General features: G+C 42.7%; 1 protein-coding gene across 1 annotated transcript in view; it reads left to right on the forward strand.

Annotated features, from left to right (window-relative positions):
* Positions 1-19,663, forward strand: part of LOC124712482 (serine/threonine-protein phosphatase 6 regulatory ankyrin repeat subunit A-like) — a 129,611-nt gene extending 109,948 nt beyond the window's left edge. Inside the window, exons 6-9 of the mRNA XM_047242776.1 lie at positions 6,374-6,499; positions 12,705-12,892; positions 13,845-14,193; positions 19,075-19,663. Of these exons, the coding sequence (XP_047098732.1) occupies positions 6,374-6,499; positions 12,705-12,892; positions 13,845-14,193; positions 19,075-19,663 (1,252 nt within the window). The remainder of the gene's footprint in view (positions 1-6,373; positions 6,500-12,704; positions 12,893-13,844; positions 14,194-19,074) is intronic.
* The last annotated feature ends 689 nt before the right edge of the window (positions 19,664-20,352 follow it).

A 20,352-nucleotide genomic window follows, 5' to 3' on the forward strand; every position in this document is an offset into this window, starting at 1 on the left:
CATAGCTCCAGCTGTAGGTCCAAAGTACCTAGCAGGCAGAAAGGTTGGTTGCAGGCCCTCAACGTGTCTCCTCGTAACCAACATACCAACATCGCTGACAGTGAGGCAGAACCAGCTTTCATCAGAAAACACTAGAGGCCTCCACCCTGCTCTCTCACCTGACACCACCGAAGTCGCAAATGACAGTGGTTTGGGGTCAGTGGAATGCACGGTCCAGGGCGTCGGGCTCGGAGCTGTCCTTGAAGCAAACCATTTCTAACATTTCGTTATGTCATTGTGGTGCCAACTGCTGATCAAATTATTGCTGCAGGTGCTGTGCAATAATGGTAACTTTGTCCCAATCAACTCGCCCCACCCAATCTCAAAGGTAACTACTATTGCTCTCGATCGCTAGAGTACGTATTTCAAGCTAACCTGATTTATGCGTCCTCAGAGTGATGCTACTAGCGCCAGTCTCATGCGAATGGCACGAAATCTGAATAGACATAATCTTTCAGATGTAGAAACAGACGTACAAACTTTCCTTTATGTCGCAGAACCCCTTCTCGGTGCTGCAATTTCTTCTCCATGAGCGTACGTGATCACTTGATGTTTTCCACAAATTCATTTAACAGTTTCATTTAATGCTATAACTTAACTGCATTTATTAACAGTTAAGCTGGCTAACGAAAATCAAGGAAGTGACAAATTTTTCATAGCCTTATAAATTGCTTTGTCCGTATCTGCAATCATCATTACTATTAAATTTTATGTGTGGAACAGCCAGTCACTTAGATTCCGGCATCAAGCCTCTGAATAAAAATTACATTGACTGTGGACAGAGGAAGAACCATTGTAGTGGTAGATACAACTATGTGCTGCTGAAAACGTGGGCAAACACAGTGATGTTTACAGTTGGCAGCCAGGTCATGAAAGTGTGCAGGTCTTTTTCTGTGTCCTGTATAGTGTCACTGTTAGCCTGTCGATGCAGAAGGGTCTTTATTGTTGTTGGCTGCCTCTGCTGCTGCCTACAAGGAGGTACATATAAATGGCGTCATGCTATGCATAGGGAAGATGAAGATGAGGAGCAACTCTGTCACCCAATACCAACACTTAGTGCTCTATAGCAGGCTTTTGTATGGCTCAAGGAGGCCAGCAACGTGTTTGTAATTTCTGATGTTACCAAACAGAAGTGTTAACCTCTGGGGTAGGTGCAGTAAACCAAACGGTCAGAGTAACCACTATTTCCACATTAGTATTACAGATTTGCGTGTTGTGTATCTCTCATTTGCTTACTTGATAGATGTATGTAATACAATTATAGTTTCCATAACAAAGTTCCCTTACTTTCCCCAGCTGAAGCTGTTGAGTTAAGAAGTATGCTAGGCCCTAATAAGTGTGTGGTTCCCAGTCAAAGCACGAAAAGAAGACTCCAGTAAATAAGTTTACATAAGCAGATGTGGTTGAAGGCGTAGCTGCTTACTTCCTAGATATTATAGGCCGACCTCACGGTACAACAAGAAAGTCCAATGACCAAAACAGCTGAAATACTTGAAAAAAGAGACAGCATTGGTCGTATATTTTTTACTATCGCAAAATCGATTTTCTGTCACTGAGTGACCATCTTCAGTGCTATATTGTATAACTTAAATTGGGATGCACTGTTGTCACTAAGCTTACGGCAATCACATAGACATAGCTGACAACAGTGCATCCCAATTTAAGTTATACAATATAGCACTGAAGATGGTCACTCAGTGACAGAAAATCGATTTTGCGATAGTAAAAAATATACGACCAATGCTGTCTCTTTTTTCAAGTATACCTGTTATCTGGTCGTAGTGCACAAGACAACATGGAGTCGCCAATCAACAAAAGAGATGAATTATGGCCCTTATTCACACTTCCTTCCTATTTCTGTTTAGTTGTTCCTCAGCATGCATATGGTAGCTAAGTACGCTTCCCTGTATTACACACACTAGTGGGAGGTTCTATGCTCTGCTTGCTGGTTTGAAGAGCATCCATCAAATCTCTGCTTGACTTTCTCTGTGTTGTTGGAACTTCTCTATTGTGTTACTAAATGCTATATGGAGAATTCTACTCTTTCTACTAAGACCTTCACTACGTCATCTGTTGTTCTTCCTGATCCATCTCGAAACAAATTCAACATTGATGAGATGTTCAGATCAAAATATTATTTGTTACATACCGTCTCACAGTACAAATACTCCCTACAAGCTTAGGTCCTGGTGTTTCAAAAAATTTTACTTTATTTTCAGGTATATATATATATAAATATTTATGCCATAGTTAATGAGCTGCTTAATAAACTGCAATTCTTATCTTTGATATAATGTTGCCTAAGCAGCCTGACTGCTTTACAAAACGCAACTAAATGAGAAATATCTCTGTTTCAAACTCACTGGTTCAATATAGCCTAACACGAAAGTATATCTTATTATAGTGGTTGTGGCTTGTATTCTGCCAGTAGCCGTGTAGTGGTCAGTGCGAGACTTACGGCAGTTGGATGGAAACACAAACGGAAATGACTCACCTTGATAGTGTGGCGGCCGAAATCAAGCATTCCGATGGTTAGGGGACCCATATCATTCAACTCTATAAGAAACTTAAAACCTTATTACGATGCAAGTAGCTTATTTATTACATATATCAGTGTCTAGCCATATTATTGGTTCTGTACAAGCAGATTTGCAACGATGTTGTAATGTGTGAACATTAATATCAATAGTTAGAAAACAAAAACATGGAATGAAACACGTCGATTCTTGCGTCAAAAAGAAGCCACATTTGATATTTGCTAATTACACGAATGGAAAACAATGGTTTGGTAAGCCACACACATTTTTTGGCGTTGAATCTGAATAAGCAATAAAAATGATGGAGTTCTATTTGAAAATACAAAGTTGGCCCCACGAAAGATAGAGGGATTGTTCGTAGGTGGCCAGTACAGACAGATGCCCCATTTCCTAATATTGACTTTTGAACTAGAAAATTTTTAATTTTTTTGTACGATGCGTCGTTTTCGACATATTCAGTTTTGTGAAGTTAAAATAAACGTCCTGTATACAAACACACACCAGTACCTGCCCCCTTCAGTTGTTATCTTTCAGATACCAGACACTAGCTCGTATGTTGTGCTCTGTGGGACCAGTTGCAGCTGACATTCACAACTTCCGACCTGTAATCACGATTTGATGAGTTTTTAGAGAAATGAACTTTGTCCATTGGTATATGTAAACTCATGATCTTTATTTTCATTCAGATTGACTCCTTCATTCCCAAGGAAATCGCCTATTCACAATCTAGGAAATATGGTTACCCTGAATACACTAGTGAAACAGAATTTAATACTTCATTGGAGTCACAACGTCTGATCAGTTGTCAGGTGTAGATGTATACACAGATTGGGAGCTGGTTTCTCAGGATGGGGCCCATAATCAGTTACTCTCGGTTGCACAAAAAATACGTAAAATTTATTTAAAGGAATTAAAATTTTAAAACAATCTATAAAAAAACACATTGGCTGTATGACGGCTGAAGGCCTCATCACAGAAAAAAATTCCACAATTTTGGTGCCCAAGGCCTCCAACAATAACCTCAAACAACGAATATCTGAAGGCCTGAATTAGAAGTCAGAAGAACAATTCCAAATAGCACATATTAAGATAAATACTTCGTTTTAAAACAGACTGTAACATGGCTGAAGGCCTTATTATGAAAGATGTGTAATTATTGCTCGGCTGAAGGCCACACCAACAATAACTGGAAAATTACAAAAAATGGCTCTGAGCACTGTGGGACTTAACATCTATGGTCATCAGTCCCCTAGAACTTAGAACGACTTGAACCTAACTAACCTAAGGACATCACACAACACCCAGTCATCACGAGGCAGAGAAAATCCCTGACCCCGCCGGGAATCGAACCCGGGAATCCGGGCGCAGGAAGCGTGAACGCTACCGCACGACCACGAGCTGCGGACTAGAAAATTTCAAAGATCATTAAAACAAACATCACAATCTAAGGAATGAGGACAAGCGGTTCTCAGCAAGTATTCCAAGGGTCAGTTTGGGAATTTAACTCAAACATAAGGTAAGGTGAGACAGGCGGCCAAGAGTTGTACTCAAGCAACAGGATGGCAACTCAAAGTAGTGGCAGCTTAAGCGCCGACCGACCGACTAACCAATCCTCGTGACGTTCGATCACCAGTACAACGATGGAATATATTTATGCAAGGGCGAAGAGACAGACAGCAGTACGTCTTCAGAAAACACCCAAGGCTGAAGGAAACACTAGAACCAAGGTAGACCTCCCAAAACATATGCACAGTACAATAAAAGAGGTTGTCGAACTACACGCCATGTCGGACAGCATCAAAACCATGAGGAAAGGTACACTGCCAGAAAAGTAACTGGGGCGTAAGCGGCCACAATGCAGAAAATACCACTGGTTGCACTTCACTGATAAGAATAATACTAAATTTAATTATGAATAACTAATAGAGAAAGACGGCTGCAATATTAAACTGCCTCGGAACACTTCACTCGTTGCCACCAGGCTCAGAGGCCCAGGGAGCAACAACCCGCCGACCAAAGGCGAGATCTCAGAATAGCCGATGTTACATTATCAGTTAACTCTTCACTCAGCTTAAACGTCCAGGGTTCGGTGTGCAACAAAGTCGTCGTTCTCGCAGCTACCCCTCCTCGATCTGTCAGTGGCAGCACTCCGCCAGCGGCCCCGGCTTGCCTTCACGCCGCACGGACCTGCTCGCTGCTACACCACAACCGATCTGACGTCCGTTCGCAACCTCTCATGAAATCCAGTATTCAGACAGCATTGAAATAACTGCTCCATCAAAACCACAAGATACACACAGATCCGGGAAAACAATTCCACAAACAACTCACAATACTAAAACCAGTCGCCGGTCGGAATGGCCGAGCGGTTCTAGGCGCTACAGTCTGGAACCGCGCGACCGCTACGGGCATGGATGTGTGTGATGTCCTTAGGTTAGTTAGGTTGAAGTAGTTCTAAGTTCTAGGGGACTGACGATATCAGAAGTTAAGTCCCATACTGCTCAGAGCCATTTGAACCAAACTAAAACCAGTCACTGTGAAACAACACGGACGAATTATAAGTAGGCACAAACACAGGGAAGCCATAAGCGGTCGGAAGACCAAATGCACGTCGTCTGCTGCGAAGACCGACCGAATGACCAACCAACAGTCGTCCCCACTCAAGTCGGGCACGGGGAAGATCCCAGTATAAATCGTCGCCTGACGACTTATTGCCATGATGTCACTTCGACGGGCAGACACACACACACACACAAGTGAAAGTTGCACTATTCGAATATCACGGCCCATTCAACTAAAACTCGCTGAATCCCTCCGTCGGACAGTGCACGTGTGTGTCGCCAGGGGTGGGGCGAGTACTGGCTGTCCAGACCTCACTGCCGCTCTGTCCCATCTCAATTAGCTCGACACACGACGACCTGGAAATACTAGAGGCCGCTCCAAAGATGGTACGACAGTACGCACTATCGATAAGCGCTGCTGCTGCTACTCACGGACAGACAAGGCGAGCAAACGTCGTGGCGCCAGTGAACACACTAAGAAAACGAGACGCCACTGTCGCTATTACAAGATGAAAAGCTATGAACGGCATCAACATGAGCCGGACACGGCTCACTGATAGTTTGTTGCTGTGTTATAGGTTTTCCTGGCACAGATGACATTTAACATTCACCTGTTCAGTGAGAGGTCCCATGATCAATGTGAACTAAATCTGTTCAGTGGAAACGGTTTCAGTTTATGTAATGAAAATTTAAATGCTACAGGTTTAAGAATTTTATTGGAATAACTTCTTTGCATCACAAATTCTGTGCACTTTATTTACCTGAATTTCTTTCGCGGGTCTGTTCGAAAGCTGCTGCTCGCCTCACAACCATGTGAGCCTCCTAATGCGTGGTCCCTCACACATGAGGTACGAGCAACATTTGATTAAATCAGTACCACAATAAGTACATTCAAAGGTTATTGCTGTTGCTATTTCCATGTGATTCTTGTTGTGTATTTGAACTGTACTCGTTTTACTATAGCACAACTGATGGCGTTGCATCTACGTTTCATTTGCACTTTCTTTTGTTGTTTTTTACAGTAAGCTACCGGTCTGAGGAAGTCCGCCTTGATCTGATCTGTTTACACACTGCTTCTCCTGAGTTATTCACCTTAGCAGACCCACTATTGCCACTGGCAGAGTTTGTTCTGTTGTTTGTGTGAAGACGATCCCCCAGCAGCGATCCAGGTAGCAAGCTGTCCCCTGGCCTCCAAGTGGACTGAGTTTACCACACGCTGCCTGTCTGTCTTTGCAGCGCGCCGGCCTCTGCAGACGGCAGTGAGCCGCAGGGAGACCGCGGCCGCACCCCTGCCACTGCTGCGCCGCCCACGGCCAGCCGCACCGCTCCTCCGCCAGATGACTCTGCCGTCTCTCGCCTGCGGTGAGTTCCGCCACTACACACTACACTCTGCGACTGTGGGGGCATCAACCAAGGGTTGGGTGCAAGGAAATTGAATAACGCTGTAGCGCATATGTGGTAACATACATAGGGGTTATAGTTATCGATAGAACTTATTCCTTTTATAAATTCTCGTGGCGATTAGTGATTGATCAAAGTGATTCCTTACATCCCTCTTTGGGTTCACCGTATGGGTTGTATTAGTTCAGGACACAAGATTTCATTCACAGCAGTTATGGGGGAAAGATGTAAGAAAACAAAATCCTTTTCCATAGGTACTGAATATACTGATATGTTGGATGCAATTTGCTCTTTCGGTGATGGCGCTCCATCTGAGAATGACTCGTTTAACAAATAGATAAGGCAGAAGGTGCTGATGCATTGACACTCCTAAAAACTTCGATTTTATGTCAATAAATAATCTTGAATCGAAGTCTTTGGTGATACTGAAACAGAAATTTTGAATGAATCGCAAGCAGGAAAAAGCAAACAAAAATAATATGCAGCAGAATAAGGATATGGCGTGTTCTGGGGTGTGTCTTCAGATTTTGCATATGTATCTTTTGACTTTTCGGAGACTACAGAGCACTGAAAACTTATGCCCTACTGCACTTGGAAAGCGTTTCTTGCTCACGACGACACCTGGCTCAAACTTCTATTATCTCTTCTATTGTGTTGGTGTGTAAGTTCGTAGCGTTTTTCCATACGTTAATGAAACACAACATAATAGAGGCTTTAGTCATCACTAGCATGTACTCCTTCACTACGTACAACAGTCTGCAATCACTGGAGCAACTTTTCGATCGCCTGGTTTTCCGTCGAACACCTCGTTGAGCCAACTTCCGAGCGCATGTTCATCCGGCAAAGAAGTTCCTTCAAGATTTTTCGATAGAGAGCGCAGAAGGTGAAAATCTCTAGCGCGAGATCAGGTGCGTACGACAGTCTAGCAGAACGCTGGCGGGCGGTATCGTGGACTAGTATCGCTTCACGCAGTCTTCCTGGCCGTTGTTCTCGGACTTTGTCTGCAAGACATCTCTGTTGGTGGCAATAAATGTCAACATTGGTGGTTACTCCGCGGACAAGTGGTTCCAGTACACCAAACTGTCGCTGTTCTACCAGAAGATGGAATGCGCGCAGGTATTTGTACGGGAGTTGCTGCTTTGTTTGCGCTCAAACATTCCTCTGTTTTCCTTATATTAGCATAAAAGCAGCATCTCTTGTCACCAGTAATGATACAGGATAGGAATTGTGGAAGTTGTTCACGAGCCAATTGATAACGAGCAAGCAGAGGTACATGTATGTCCAGTCGCTGATTTCTGTGCTTTTGCCATAGAACATGCAGTACCCATACACCCGATTCTTGAACCTTCCCGATTGCATGCACAAGTCGCACGATTGTGTAGCGATCACAGTTCGTCACATTTCCAGTTCTAGAGTGCATCGACGTGGATCATTGTGGATTAATGCATTTAACGATCATCATCAAACACTGGAGGTCTATGTGAACGTAGAGTTACTAATATAAAAACGATCCTCCTTTTTAAAACTATTTTATAGCCTTTGCGCTGTCCAATGGTATTATCTCCATAGGCGGCATAACTGTTTCTGGCTGTCTCTCCCGCTCTCAACCCTCTTTTGAACTCTGACGGGAGAATATGTCGATTTTTCTCTTGGCACTCCATTTCTAGCGTCCACAGCTCTCCACTGTAAGTAAAAATGACAGTAGTTGGATAAAGCCATGATAACGGGAATACCATGAAAGAAAAAGCACTATGAACTTATGCACCAACATGATGATTCCATATTTGTTTTCGATACGTTAGAATCAGAGGTTCACCTTGGGTATGTGCCAGTAACACAATTGGGGGAACGAACACTGTAGAGGGTGGTGGTTTACCCTACTACGAGAGACGTAGGCTAGAAACTCTGTTGGTAGTGTTTAGCAATCAACTGTGCAAACATCAGGCTCAATAAAAGGGAGTCACATACGCAGGCATGCTCAGAAGGCGTAATTGATAAGGTGACTTCTCGAAATAATAAGAGAAGTCGCGTTTGAAGTGTGGTTGAGTGGAGATATGTTGCAACAGCCACACCTCGCCAGTTGTCAAGAATACGTGGCACCTCTGCGGCACTGCAAATATCTGGAGTACTGTTCTGTTTATTCTTCCAGCAAGATAGCTGTGCGTGTCAAGGGCAGAACCGTGGTACAGTGATTTGACGAGTAGGATGGTGAGCTGACGATGACGTCGTGGCCGCCATATTCTCCTGGTCTGGAGCTGGTGGATAGCATCTGGTGCTCTGTCGCAATTCCCGTTAACCAGGGGCTGGTGGTTTGTGGGGGGTGGAAATGGTGTGCATCACCTGTGCATAGACGTCAGTGGGCTTGTCAAAACTGGATCGACATCGCTTTACAAGAAAAGATAGCATGGTAGAAAAGCCCATAATAATCAAAATAACACAACTAAATTTTATAAGAGAGACATGTTCTCGTACGTGTTGGAAAGAACTACGCTGAAGATCAAACATTGACGTTACACACTACACCTACACGGTTTGTCTGGAGATCACAATTAAGTGCCTGCCAGAGAATTAATTGAATCACCTTCAAGCTACTTCTCTACAGTTTCACTCTCTAACTGTGTGCAGGAGAAACTAACAAATTAATCTTTCAGTGTGAGCTTTGATTTCTCTTATTTTATTATGATGATCGTTTGCCCCTATGTACGTGGGCGCCAATAAAATAGATTCACACTCTCGGAGGATAAAGGGGCAAAGCAGGCACTAACAGAACAGATAACGGGCAATGACGGAAGACAACGCCAGACTTTGTAAACAAATACACAACACTTTTTAGGCACTGTGATATATATCTTATAAGTGAATCCAGTGTCAACTAGCGCATCTGGAAATCACCTTTCTAAGACAAATTACTAGGGAAGATAACGACAGCATAGTATTCGCTATAACCAGACAAGAACTGTGAGAGATGGTCGTCATAAAAAATAAATCAGTGAGCATTGTAGGAGTACAAGTGCAATTTTTTGGGTAGCCATTGATGACAAGTGGTGGTTAGTTTACATTTACATTTTAGCCGAACTAATACTTCCAAGATATTTCATTGGTGGGCTAGTGGTGTTAACCCCAATCAACAAAAGCGGATACCACATTAAGTTTGTAGACTGATAATTTTACTCAATATATATTTCCAGTATTGAGATTCTTATTAAATAACGTATTCAAATCATTTCAGAAGAGAATCTACTTCACAACTCATTGCAACTATAGTTAGGAGCACGTCCGATCTATTGGCAGACTAAACAGATATATTTTATCTCTCACTTCAATCTACAAATCACAGCTAATCATAAATTTCGTAGACTTTGCCATCGTGTTTTTTGAGTCATCAGTCTTATTTCAGGTTTAATACGGCCCACCTCGTCTTCCTCTCTTGTGCCACCTTTTCATCTCGCAGTAGCATGTGCAACCTACGTTCTCAATTATTTGGTGGAATAATTCCTATCCCTGTCTTTCTCTGTAGTTTTTAACCTCTACCATTCCCTGTAATACCATGGAAGTTATTCCATGATGTCTATATAGATGTCCTATCATCCTGTCCTTTTTTTGTCAGTGCTTTTCGTACATTCATTTCCTCTCCTGTGCAGAACCCCCACACTCCTTATCAGTACACCTAAACGTCAACATTGGTCTGTAGCACATCTCAAACGTTTCGATTCTGTTCTGTTCCGGTTTCCCCACAATCCATGATGTGACATCGTGTATGATTGAGTTAAAACACAATTTCATATTAACACTGTGAACAAAACGAGGTTTAACGCACGGATGACAAACATACAAAATTGTGGGGATGGAGCATAGAGAATTAATGTTAATGGATAACTTAAGATTACATTAACAATTGAAAAACTCTTTTGGACAGGTCTGGCTGCTGTCAGACGCTATTGGCGTGGAGCCATGTCTTAAAACATTACAAGGTCCCCAGGTCTGCAATATCTAGATAAAATGTAAGTAGTATACCGATGAAATCAGTTTGCTGATAAAAAAGAAAGGAGATATGCAAAAAATCAAATTTTAACGGCTTACATCAAAATGGTAGGCGCGAAATTTCACCACAAAAAATTCCCTACTGATGAAACTACCCTAAACACTAATATTTCTAACGTAGCTGAAAGGAGTATGCTATTAGGACTTAGATACTGTCCCAAAATGGAAAGCTTGTTTTCAGTTAATTGCAGGTATAAACTTGAGAGAAAGTCTGCAAAGATGAAGCTCTACGACACGAGAATTTCTAGTTATCCATTGAAGACATAAAGTCTGTAAACGAACATCGAATCATGTCTGGCAGTTTATTAAACTCCCCTCCCTTTTTGCCCACGCATTGCAGTACGATTCACAATGACTAATTTTGTCTTTCTGCTATTATCAAACGAGTTCTAAAATACAAAAAATGTAACAATGGTAGGTTCAATTGGCTGAAGGATATGTAAAGAGAATAACATGGCTAAGAGCCACAACATACCATTAGAAGTATTCTCATACGAGTCCAACCAGACAGAATTTGTACACGCAGATGTATGAGCAAGGCTACCGGTAGCTTGAGGTCGTCCTATGTTTACACAAATAAGAGCAACAGCAGGTAGAGAGCGCTAACACACCAAGTACGTTAAGCGACCAGTATCTCAGATTAGGTAGCTGAAAACGAAATTTTCGTAGTCTTCACATAAATCGGTTTCCATGTGTCTAAAGTTAATGTGTAGCAGCAAAACACAAAACGTAAAATGTAGCAGGAAAATCCTTTCTTAAAGTCATAACAAAACATGGGAAAATAGTATACATCGCACCTATATGCACATACAGACCCTGGAAGCTACGGCATGGTGAATAGGGTGAATGGGGGGTGGGGGGAGGGAGTGGGTGGAGGAAGGTCGGGTATGTTGGTCATAGAGTAAGTTTGTTGAAGTTGGTGTAAGTTAGATTAAGTAGTGTGTAGGCCGAGGTCCGATGGCTTCAGTAGTTGGGTCCCACAGGAACTTACCTCAAATTTCCAATTTCTTATTTATGAGGGAAATCTCCTGTGTTGCTTCTATAATGCAGTTTATAATTTTTGGTACGTTGCATAGTAGTATTTTAACAGCATCACTGCTGAATGTGAGTCGGATAAAATTGATTTTTTCTTCTTGTACTTCTTTTGTGTATTTAAATCCGTCTAAAATCGCTTTGAGTCCTGGAGTTTGAATGCACCTTCAGGGAGCTTGAATTTGCCTCTGCAATTAGCCTTGCCATCTACAAATGCACTTCATACTCCTCTTTTTATTTAGATCCGTCCGCGTAGACCTGTCATGAGGATAGTCCAGGTGCTAATTTGGTAGCTAAAACTTTCTCACTCAGTGTAACTTTGTTGAAACGAAATTGCGTCTTGGTATTCAACTTCAGTAAGGTATGAGTGTAGGGCGTGCTGAAGCAGCTTATATTTTGCGAAGTGGCGACGTATTTGCGGAAGGAGGGAGCATCGAAGAAAAATTCTGCTAAAGGTGGTGGTTTCTTCTTAATTCATTACATGCCTGCATAGCAATTTAATTTCTGTTATCAAATTTTCATTTAAGAAGTGAAGACGTTCCAGGAGTAATATGATGACGAAGAATTTGACAGTGACGAAATGTTATTAGACCTACGCCGGAAATACATTTAATTCCATTCGCGAGGCGTTAGTTGGAGTCGATTTGGATGCTCTGATAGCTTCACTGTATAACAGATAGTTTTTTATCCTATTCTGCGTTCTGAACTGTAACCGACGCTTCCGTAATCCAAGTAAGGTATTATCTGCGCGCTATATGTGCCATGAGGCACTGCCTTATCGTAGCACTACGGCAGAACACGGGAAGAGGCAGTTACCGGTTATAAGCTCTGTCTGATTGGCGTACGACTCGAGTGCCAGGGACCACTTCCGACGGTGGGAGAGATCTTTGCATCTCACTGGACAGCTAGCGCTCGCCCCCAGCCAATAAGGGGCTGTCCCGCCACTATCCGCCTGCTTCACGGGCTGTGTGGAGCTTAGAAGTAATCTTCGACAAGCGGGTTGATATAGTACACCTACTAAAAACAAAAATGAAATAATAAAGAAATCACTTTTTCGTATTGCCACCTGGAATGTTAGGACCATGTGTCCAAGGTACATTGACGATGCCCAAGAGGTTGATTTCATCCGTAAGGCTGCAGTAATTGGCAGAGAGCTCCATCGTTTGAATGTAGGCATTGCGGGACTGCAGGAGACGCGGCTTCCAGACGCGGGCTCTATCAGGGAGGATAATTACACATTCTTCTGCCAGGGGAAGCCTCAAGACGAGCCAAGACTTCATGGTATAGGTTTTGCTTTTAAAAACACCCTTCTGGACTGTACTGTACCACCATCCGGTGGAACAGAGCGAATTATCGCTTTAAAAATATGCTCCTCAAGCGGCACTGTCAACATCCTAAATGTGTACGCTCCCACCTTATGATCCAGCATGGAAGAGAAGGCTCTGTTTTATGATTTACTCAGCGACAGAATAGCCGAGGTACCTAGCACCGAGACACTGTATATTCTAGGGGACTTTAATGCTAGAGTTGGATCAGATAACGACATATGACCGAATTGCCTGGGACATCATGGGGTGGGAAAAATAAATGAAAATGGCCAGAGACTGCTTGAAGTTTGCTGCTTTTATGGACTCTGCATTACAAACACATATTTCCAGCTTAAGGATCAGCACAAGGTGTCCTGGAGACACCCGTGCTCTCATCACTGGTATCAACTTGACTTAGTCATAGCTAGGCGTACTGCTCTCAAAAATGTGCTACTTACACGAAATTATCATAGTGCTGATTGCAACACTGACCACGCTTTGGTGGCGTGCACATTGAGGCTCACTCCTAAGAAATATCACCACGCTAAACCGAGAGGTCATCCCCGTATCAACACAGATCATGTTCATGACACAAAGAAAACAGGATTTTGCCAGTAATTTTGAAAGTGCTTTCCCAGGAAACGTGCAAGCGGAAAGGAATGTTGATAAGAATTGGGCAAAACTCTCAGGTGCAATCTACAACTCAGAAGTATTGGCCTATGGAATGAAAGGAAAAAGAAATAAGAACTGGTACGAGCAAAATTTGGAAGAAATGGAACCCGTCACTGAGGCTAAACGGAAAGCCCTGCTTGCTTACAAAAGAAACCCAAATGAAAGAACTCGAGATGACCTATGGAAAGTAAAGAACAGGGCACAGCAAACATCCAGGAAATGCGCAAATAACTACTGGCTGAATTCATGTGCAGGTACACAGAAAGCGGCAGATTCTGGGGATGCTAAGGCAATGTACGATGGTATTAAGAAAGCATTTGGACCAACTGTCAGAAAAACAGCTCCTCTGAAGTCCAAGACGGGTGAAGTCGTTACTGATGAAGGCAACCAAATGGAACGCTGGGTTGAACACTACCTCGAGTTGTATGCAGCCGAGAATGAAGTTAGCAAGGATGCATGTGACGCCATCAAACAAATGCCAGTTATGGAAGAACTAGATGCAATGCCTTCTAAGGAAGAACTCAGTAGAGAAATAGATTCCCTTGGTAACGGAAAGGCCCCAGGTGAAGATGGGATCCCTGCAGAGGTTATTAAGTATAACAAGTCTGTTCTTCTCAAACATTTATATTCACTTATCACAATCAGCTGGGAAGAAGGTTATGTCCCGATGAGTATGAGGAATTCGAGGATAGTTACTCTATATAAACAGAAAGAGAACAGAAGTGACTGTAGCAATTACCGAGGCATTCATTACTAAGTGTTGCCGGGAAAGCTTATGCAAGAGTCATCCTAATGCGATTACAAATCTTAGCTTCTACACTCTACTCAGAATCTCAGTGTGGCCTCAGGCCTTGGCGATCAACCGTAGATATGATCTTCTCCTTAAGAGAACTACAAGAGAAATGTCGTGAGTAGAAGAGGCCACTTCATATTGCTTTCATTGACCTTGTTAAAGCGTTTGATTTAGTGAGCAGAAATGGGCTTTTCAAACTGTTGCAGAAGATTGGATGCCCACCTAAACTACTATAAATAATTGTCTCTTTCCATGAGAAAACACAAGAAACACTCTGCTTCAATGGTAAAACATCAGAAGCATTCCCTGTTAATAGCGGTGTGAAACAGGGGTGTGTGTTAGCTCCTACATTATTTGGGATTTTCTTTTCCCTTCTGCTCAGATTTGCCTTTGAAGACTGTGGGGATGGAGTGTATCTACATACAGGGTCTGATGAAAATCTTTTCAACATTGCTTACCTCAAGGCCAAGACCAAAGTAAATACAGTTGTTATCCGTGAGTTGTTAAATGCTGACGATGCAGCTCTAGTAGCGAACACAGAAGACGAGCTGCAGTATATAATCAACAAATTATCACATGCCTGTGAAAAATTTGGTCTACTCATCAGCCTTCAAAAGATTAAGATTATGGCGCAGAGCACTACCAACTTTCCTTCCATCAGCATTGATGGCAATCCTCTCCAGGTAGGATCCACAATATGTAGCAACTTGTCCATGGACACTGAAATTACTAACAGAATCGCAAAGGCATCATCTGTCATGACTAGACTGAAAAACAGAGACTGCTTACCAAAAAAGCTAAAAAGTCTAGACGCTTGTGTTATAAGCACCCTTCTCTGTAGCTGTGAGACATGGACAACTCCTTCTAAGCATGAATATCGACTCAACAGCTTCCATCTCCGCTGCCTCCAGAAGATCCTTCAGATCTCTTGGAGAGATAGAGTACCCAACACCGAAGTCTTTTATCGTGCAAGCACAACCAGCATCTTTGCACTCCCAAGCAAGATGGTTGGGACATGTCAGGCGCATGGATCCTGAACGGATACCGAAACAACTGCTGTACGGAGAACTTCAGGAAGGTGTGAGGCCATTGGGACGACCGCATCTTCGTTTCAAGGATGTCTGCAAGAGAGACCTGACCAAGACCAGAATCAATCCAAGTCGGGAAAAGCAATGCAGATGACCGTGTCAAGTGGCGAGTAACTGTGCGGAACAGCGTCAAGCTCTCAGAGGACGAACGCACACAGGAACAAATCAGGAAGAGGACAAAGGGAAGAGACAGCGGCCTCTATTCTAAGTCCCTCAGATTTCACATGTCCCAACTGCAGTAGGGATTGCCACTCTCGAGTGGGACTTTTTAGCCACAGCAGATGCTGCAGACTCTGAACCAAGCATGTTAACACCATCATCCCTCAAGGATGGACGGATGCCATTATATGTGCTAACGAAGATTCCCAACAAACTCCTGTTACAGTGCGACGGATTTCCCTGGTACCTTCAGATTTGTTAATTACGTGATTTGTGTGATGTGATCATGTTAACTTATGATGGGTATAAAGCTCTAAGTACCTGACCACTCTTTAGACCGGGAACATAATGTCCTAATCTTATAAGTCTTGTTTCTTTAAGCCTATGTCTCATATATAGGCACACAGCTGATTTATCAGGCAACATGTCGAGGCAGTTGTCATTCAGCCATTCACTGAACGCTATCACAGCGTTATCCATCTGCTGCTGACACTCAGGAAAACTATCGATACGAGCATAAATATAAAAATCATCTGCATACTGCACGCATCTATATCCCGCACTTGGGTAGAACTCTGGATGCAGGTCTGATGTAATTAGACTAAACAGTGAGCCTTATCATAACCTTTTGCTTTCTCTCCTTGGACCTACTGTTTCATAGTGTCTAGTATTAATCAGGGTTCTATCGGAAAACAATCGGTGTAGCCTGTGAATGAATGACTGTGGGATGTGATGATTCTTCAACCCAATTATGAATAGCGTCATAATAAAACTGTCATAATCGGTTGTCGTATCCGTATAACTCCTAGCAAATACTGATTGTCACTGAACCCATATCGTATATCAGTGATGATGATACCAGCGTTTCAGTTGTGCCGTTACACTTTCTAAGACCGGGTCGTCCAAGGGGCAGTGCTTTTCGATCCTCAATCTACCTTTGTGCCCTATCATTTTTCTCTTATGTTTTAACGAGAGCTAGGAATGGATGAAGGATTTGGTTGGTCCATATTTTGTTTAAAATGTTCAGTAACCGAATTCATCCCTTCTTTGACATGTGTTGGAGCAATCAGTCACTCAGTCCGCGCCACATAGTCCTTCGGCACGCTATTGCTCGAGGCGTTTCCAACAGGGAGAAATTCCCATTAAGTAGATGTCCCACCTGACGCTCTACCATCAACACGCTTTTTGCTGTTCTGATCCGCTTGGTGTCAAGTTGCATAAAATGTTTTCAAAAAAGATTTTAGATGGTGCCTGTAGTTTTCCCATAGCTATATTAATACACCTTATTCTCTAGATTTTATTCCAAACGATATTCATGGATCATTGATATATTGAGATATTACATAAACGTCGGCAGGTTCCCTTTTTTTATTTTTGTATAGATGGTGCGCCCTTGTTTCGATATGATTAAAGTACAGAAAATTCTCCTCCGTGGCCCAAGGGGGGACTCGAACATCGGAGAGCATGGAAAGCTGTTTATAGTGTCATAGTGTAGGTATTGTGAGTTAAACTCATTGTAATGAGGCTGTCACACACGAAGGACATGAGGTGTTTATTAGTAAATACATGAACAGTGTCAGGACTATAGTTTTTAGGATCTCTATTACGAAAAATAATCTAGCTAAGCATATGCATCATAAATATACTTTCAAAAACTGCAGGATTTGCTGTTGCCATTAGACACATTGCAGCTACAAGGAATTAAGTTGAGAGTGTGTCTGTTTTTGTATATGTTTGTGTTTGTGTGTGGAGGGGGCAGGGGGAGGGGTGGTCATGTGTTTCTGTGTATATGTATATGCGAATGAGTGTGCACTTGCGAGCGTATGAGACTGCTTGTGGATATGCTTGTTATCATACAAGCACTCTTCTCAGCGAGTTTGTACATGTGTATATGCCAATAAATATGTTTGTGTGTATGGATAAAGAGACAGTGGAGACAATAGCCAAAGTCAAATACCAAGGTGAGCTGTCTGAGGAATTCCGTATCGGAATGGGTGTGAGACAAGGTGATGTTATTTCACAAGTGTTATTTAATCTCGTCCTAGAGAAAGCAATCCGAGAAATGAAAAGAGAAAACAAAGAGGTGATGCTAAATGGAAGGAAGGATTTATTGGGTTATGCAGACGATATCGCACTTCTAGCAGAATCAGATGAAGAGATGGCAGAAACTGTAGAGGTCCTAGCGCAAAATGCAATTAATATCAGGTCACAAATTAATGCGGAAAAGACCGGGGTAATATAGTTATCAAGAGAGGGGTCTAATGACATCCCATTACAGGTAGGGATTTGGAAATTTGCTAAAGTAGAAAATTTTAAATACCTTGTTACAGGAAATAAAACAACTTCTTGTGTACGGGCCTAAAACTTATTTCAGTCTAAAGCAAATAATGTCATCCAAGAATCTGTCAATTAAGACCAAACTTAATGCATACAATGCCATGATAGTGCTAGTATTGTTGTATGGGACAGAAACCCTAAGAGCAACAAAGAAGAACGAAGTACACTTGTTGATCTTCAAAAGAAACATTATGAGAAGTATCTATGGACCTATCAAGGAAGGGAGCTCGTGGAGACGTAGAAAAAATCAAGAATTGTATGAGCTGTTGAGGCAACCGAACATCGTACAAAAACTGAAAGCGCGGAGAATGAGACTGGGAGACCACATTTCTAGGAGACCAGACGCCTCTCGGGCAAAAGCCGTACTTATCGGAAGGCCTGATGGTACCTGCCCAATCGGAAGACCCAGGAAGCGGTGGGAGGATGTGCAACAGAAAGACCTCTGCCAACTAGGAGTCCATGACAACTGGATCCAAAGTGCACAGGATCGCCATCTATGGAGGAACATGATGTACAGGGTCCTCGATCGATGATTTGATTGATTGTATGGATGAAGAAGTAATCTGAAGTATTTTGATTAAATTGTTTCCTCTTAAACATTAGCTGACACTGTTGACGAAGATGTTTTGAAAAATTTGCAAATAAGAGAACTGGTATGACAGGAAACTTTCTTTAAATACCTGACGACATGAGTAATTTTGGCTTCCACGTTTGGGTATATTAGAAAGGGGGTTGCTGCGCATAGAGGACCATTATACCTTCATAAGGCATCTGTTTCAGTGGAGGGCAGTAGCTGCTTAACAGCAGCATTCTGACAAAACACTAAATGTCAGGAATCAATGTGACAAAATATGATCTGGAGAGATACAATATAGAAGTTTTTAATTGATGAAGACTTTGGGAGTTTCTTGTCACTGTGCATCTGTATTTTAATAAATAGAGACTGGCCCACTGTTTCGTATCATAAATGGAGAAAATTGCAGATTGGTTAATGGTCATTGGACACATGTACTTTTGGAACTGGTCTCATCTCAGGTTCTTTTGGAGTATTATTAATCAGAAGTATGTTACCGGAGAAAAATTTTACAGTTGGCCGTTTTTGCACAGGAGCCTTCCTGAAAAGGAGAAGAACAGCAGGCTGATTCAGGCAGCGAAGGAGGATGCAGTCACCGAGCTGCAGACTCTGCTGGCAGTTGGTGCGGACGTCAGGGCGAGGGATGAGGACGAAGACAGGTACACCGCCCTGCACTGGGCAGCAGGCAAGGGACACGAGAACGCAACGAGGTGCCTGTTGGAAGGTGGAGCAGAGGTGGACGCCAGGACCAGCGGCTGGCAGGAGACGCCCCTGTACAGGGCTGCATACAATGGCCACGAAGCTGTGGTGCGGCTGCTGCTGGAGGCAGGGGCGGAGGCTGATGCCAGGAACAAAACGAAGAGCACGCCATTGCTTGCGGCTACAGAGAAAGGACATGTGGCTGTGGTGCGGCTGCTGCTGGCGGCCACTCCTTACCACAGCGCTAGGAATCAGTGGGGGCGAACGCCGCTGCACTATGCGGCTCTGAACGGCCACGCAGAGGCGGCATCTGCACTGCTCGAGGCAGGGGCGGACCGGACCACCAGGGACAGCCAGGGAAAAACCCCACTGGACTTCGCCAGGGAGAACAACAACCAGCAGATGATAGACATTCTAAGGTGAAGCTAGCAGTTCGACAGACATCCTTGGAGTAAAACGAATAGAGCTCCACTCCATGACTCTTCTTCATTATTAAAATAAAGATTTGATAAATTTAAACCTTCTGTCATTCACTGTTTCTGTACTCCCACTTCAGGCGAGAATGCTGTACCTCTGCACACTTTTATTGCCGCTTCTAGTGAACACTTCTACAGATCTTTAGTACATCCTCTACTTCCAATTTTAAATCATGGCACACACCTTTGATTTGGTGCAGGGCTTTTCTGAAATTATAAAAAATACCGAACGATTGAACTTCTCTCAAATGTGAAGATATATCCCCAGATACAACGTTGGTGTCGACGTAGGAACAAATATTCGACTGAAAATCAAAAGTGCTGCAGACGAGAAAATCTCTTCAACACTGTAGAAAATAGCCCACCTGTTAGATTATTACTCTATTTCACCCTAATAAGTAGTAAATGATATGAAATTAAGAATAAGTTTTATAATAAAACAGTTAAAAATTAAAAGCGTATTGAAATAGGAACTACTGTCAGCCAACACAACGTTCTATTCCCAACACAGGTAATATTGTCAACAGATTAAAGACACTCAATATATTGGCAAATGTAACATGTTCCATTCTAGAATTGATAAGGAATGGTTTAAATGCTGACACATTCTGTAGCTCCTTTTAAGAATATATACAA

This window comes from Schistocerca piceifrons, chromosome 8 (assembly GCF_021461385.2).
Source record: "Schistocerca piceifrons isolate TAMUIC-IGC-003096 chromosome 8, iqSchPice1.1, whole genome shotgun sequence".
In the NCBI taxonomy this organism is placed as follows: domain Eukaryota; kingdom Metazoa; phylum Arthropoda; class Insecta; order Orthoptera; family Acrididae; genus Schistocerca; species Schistocerca piceifrons.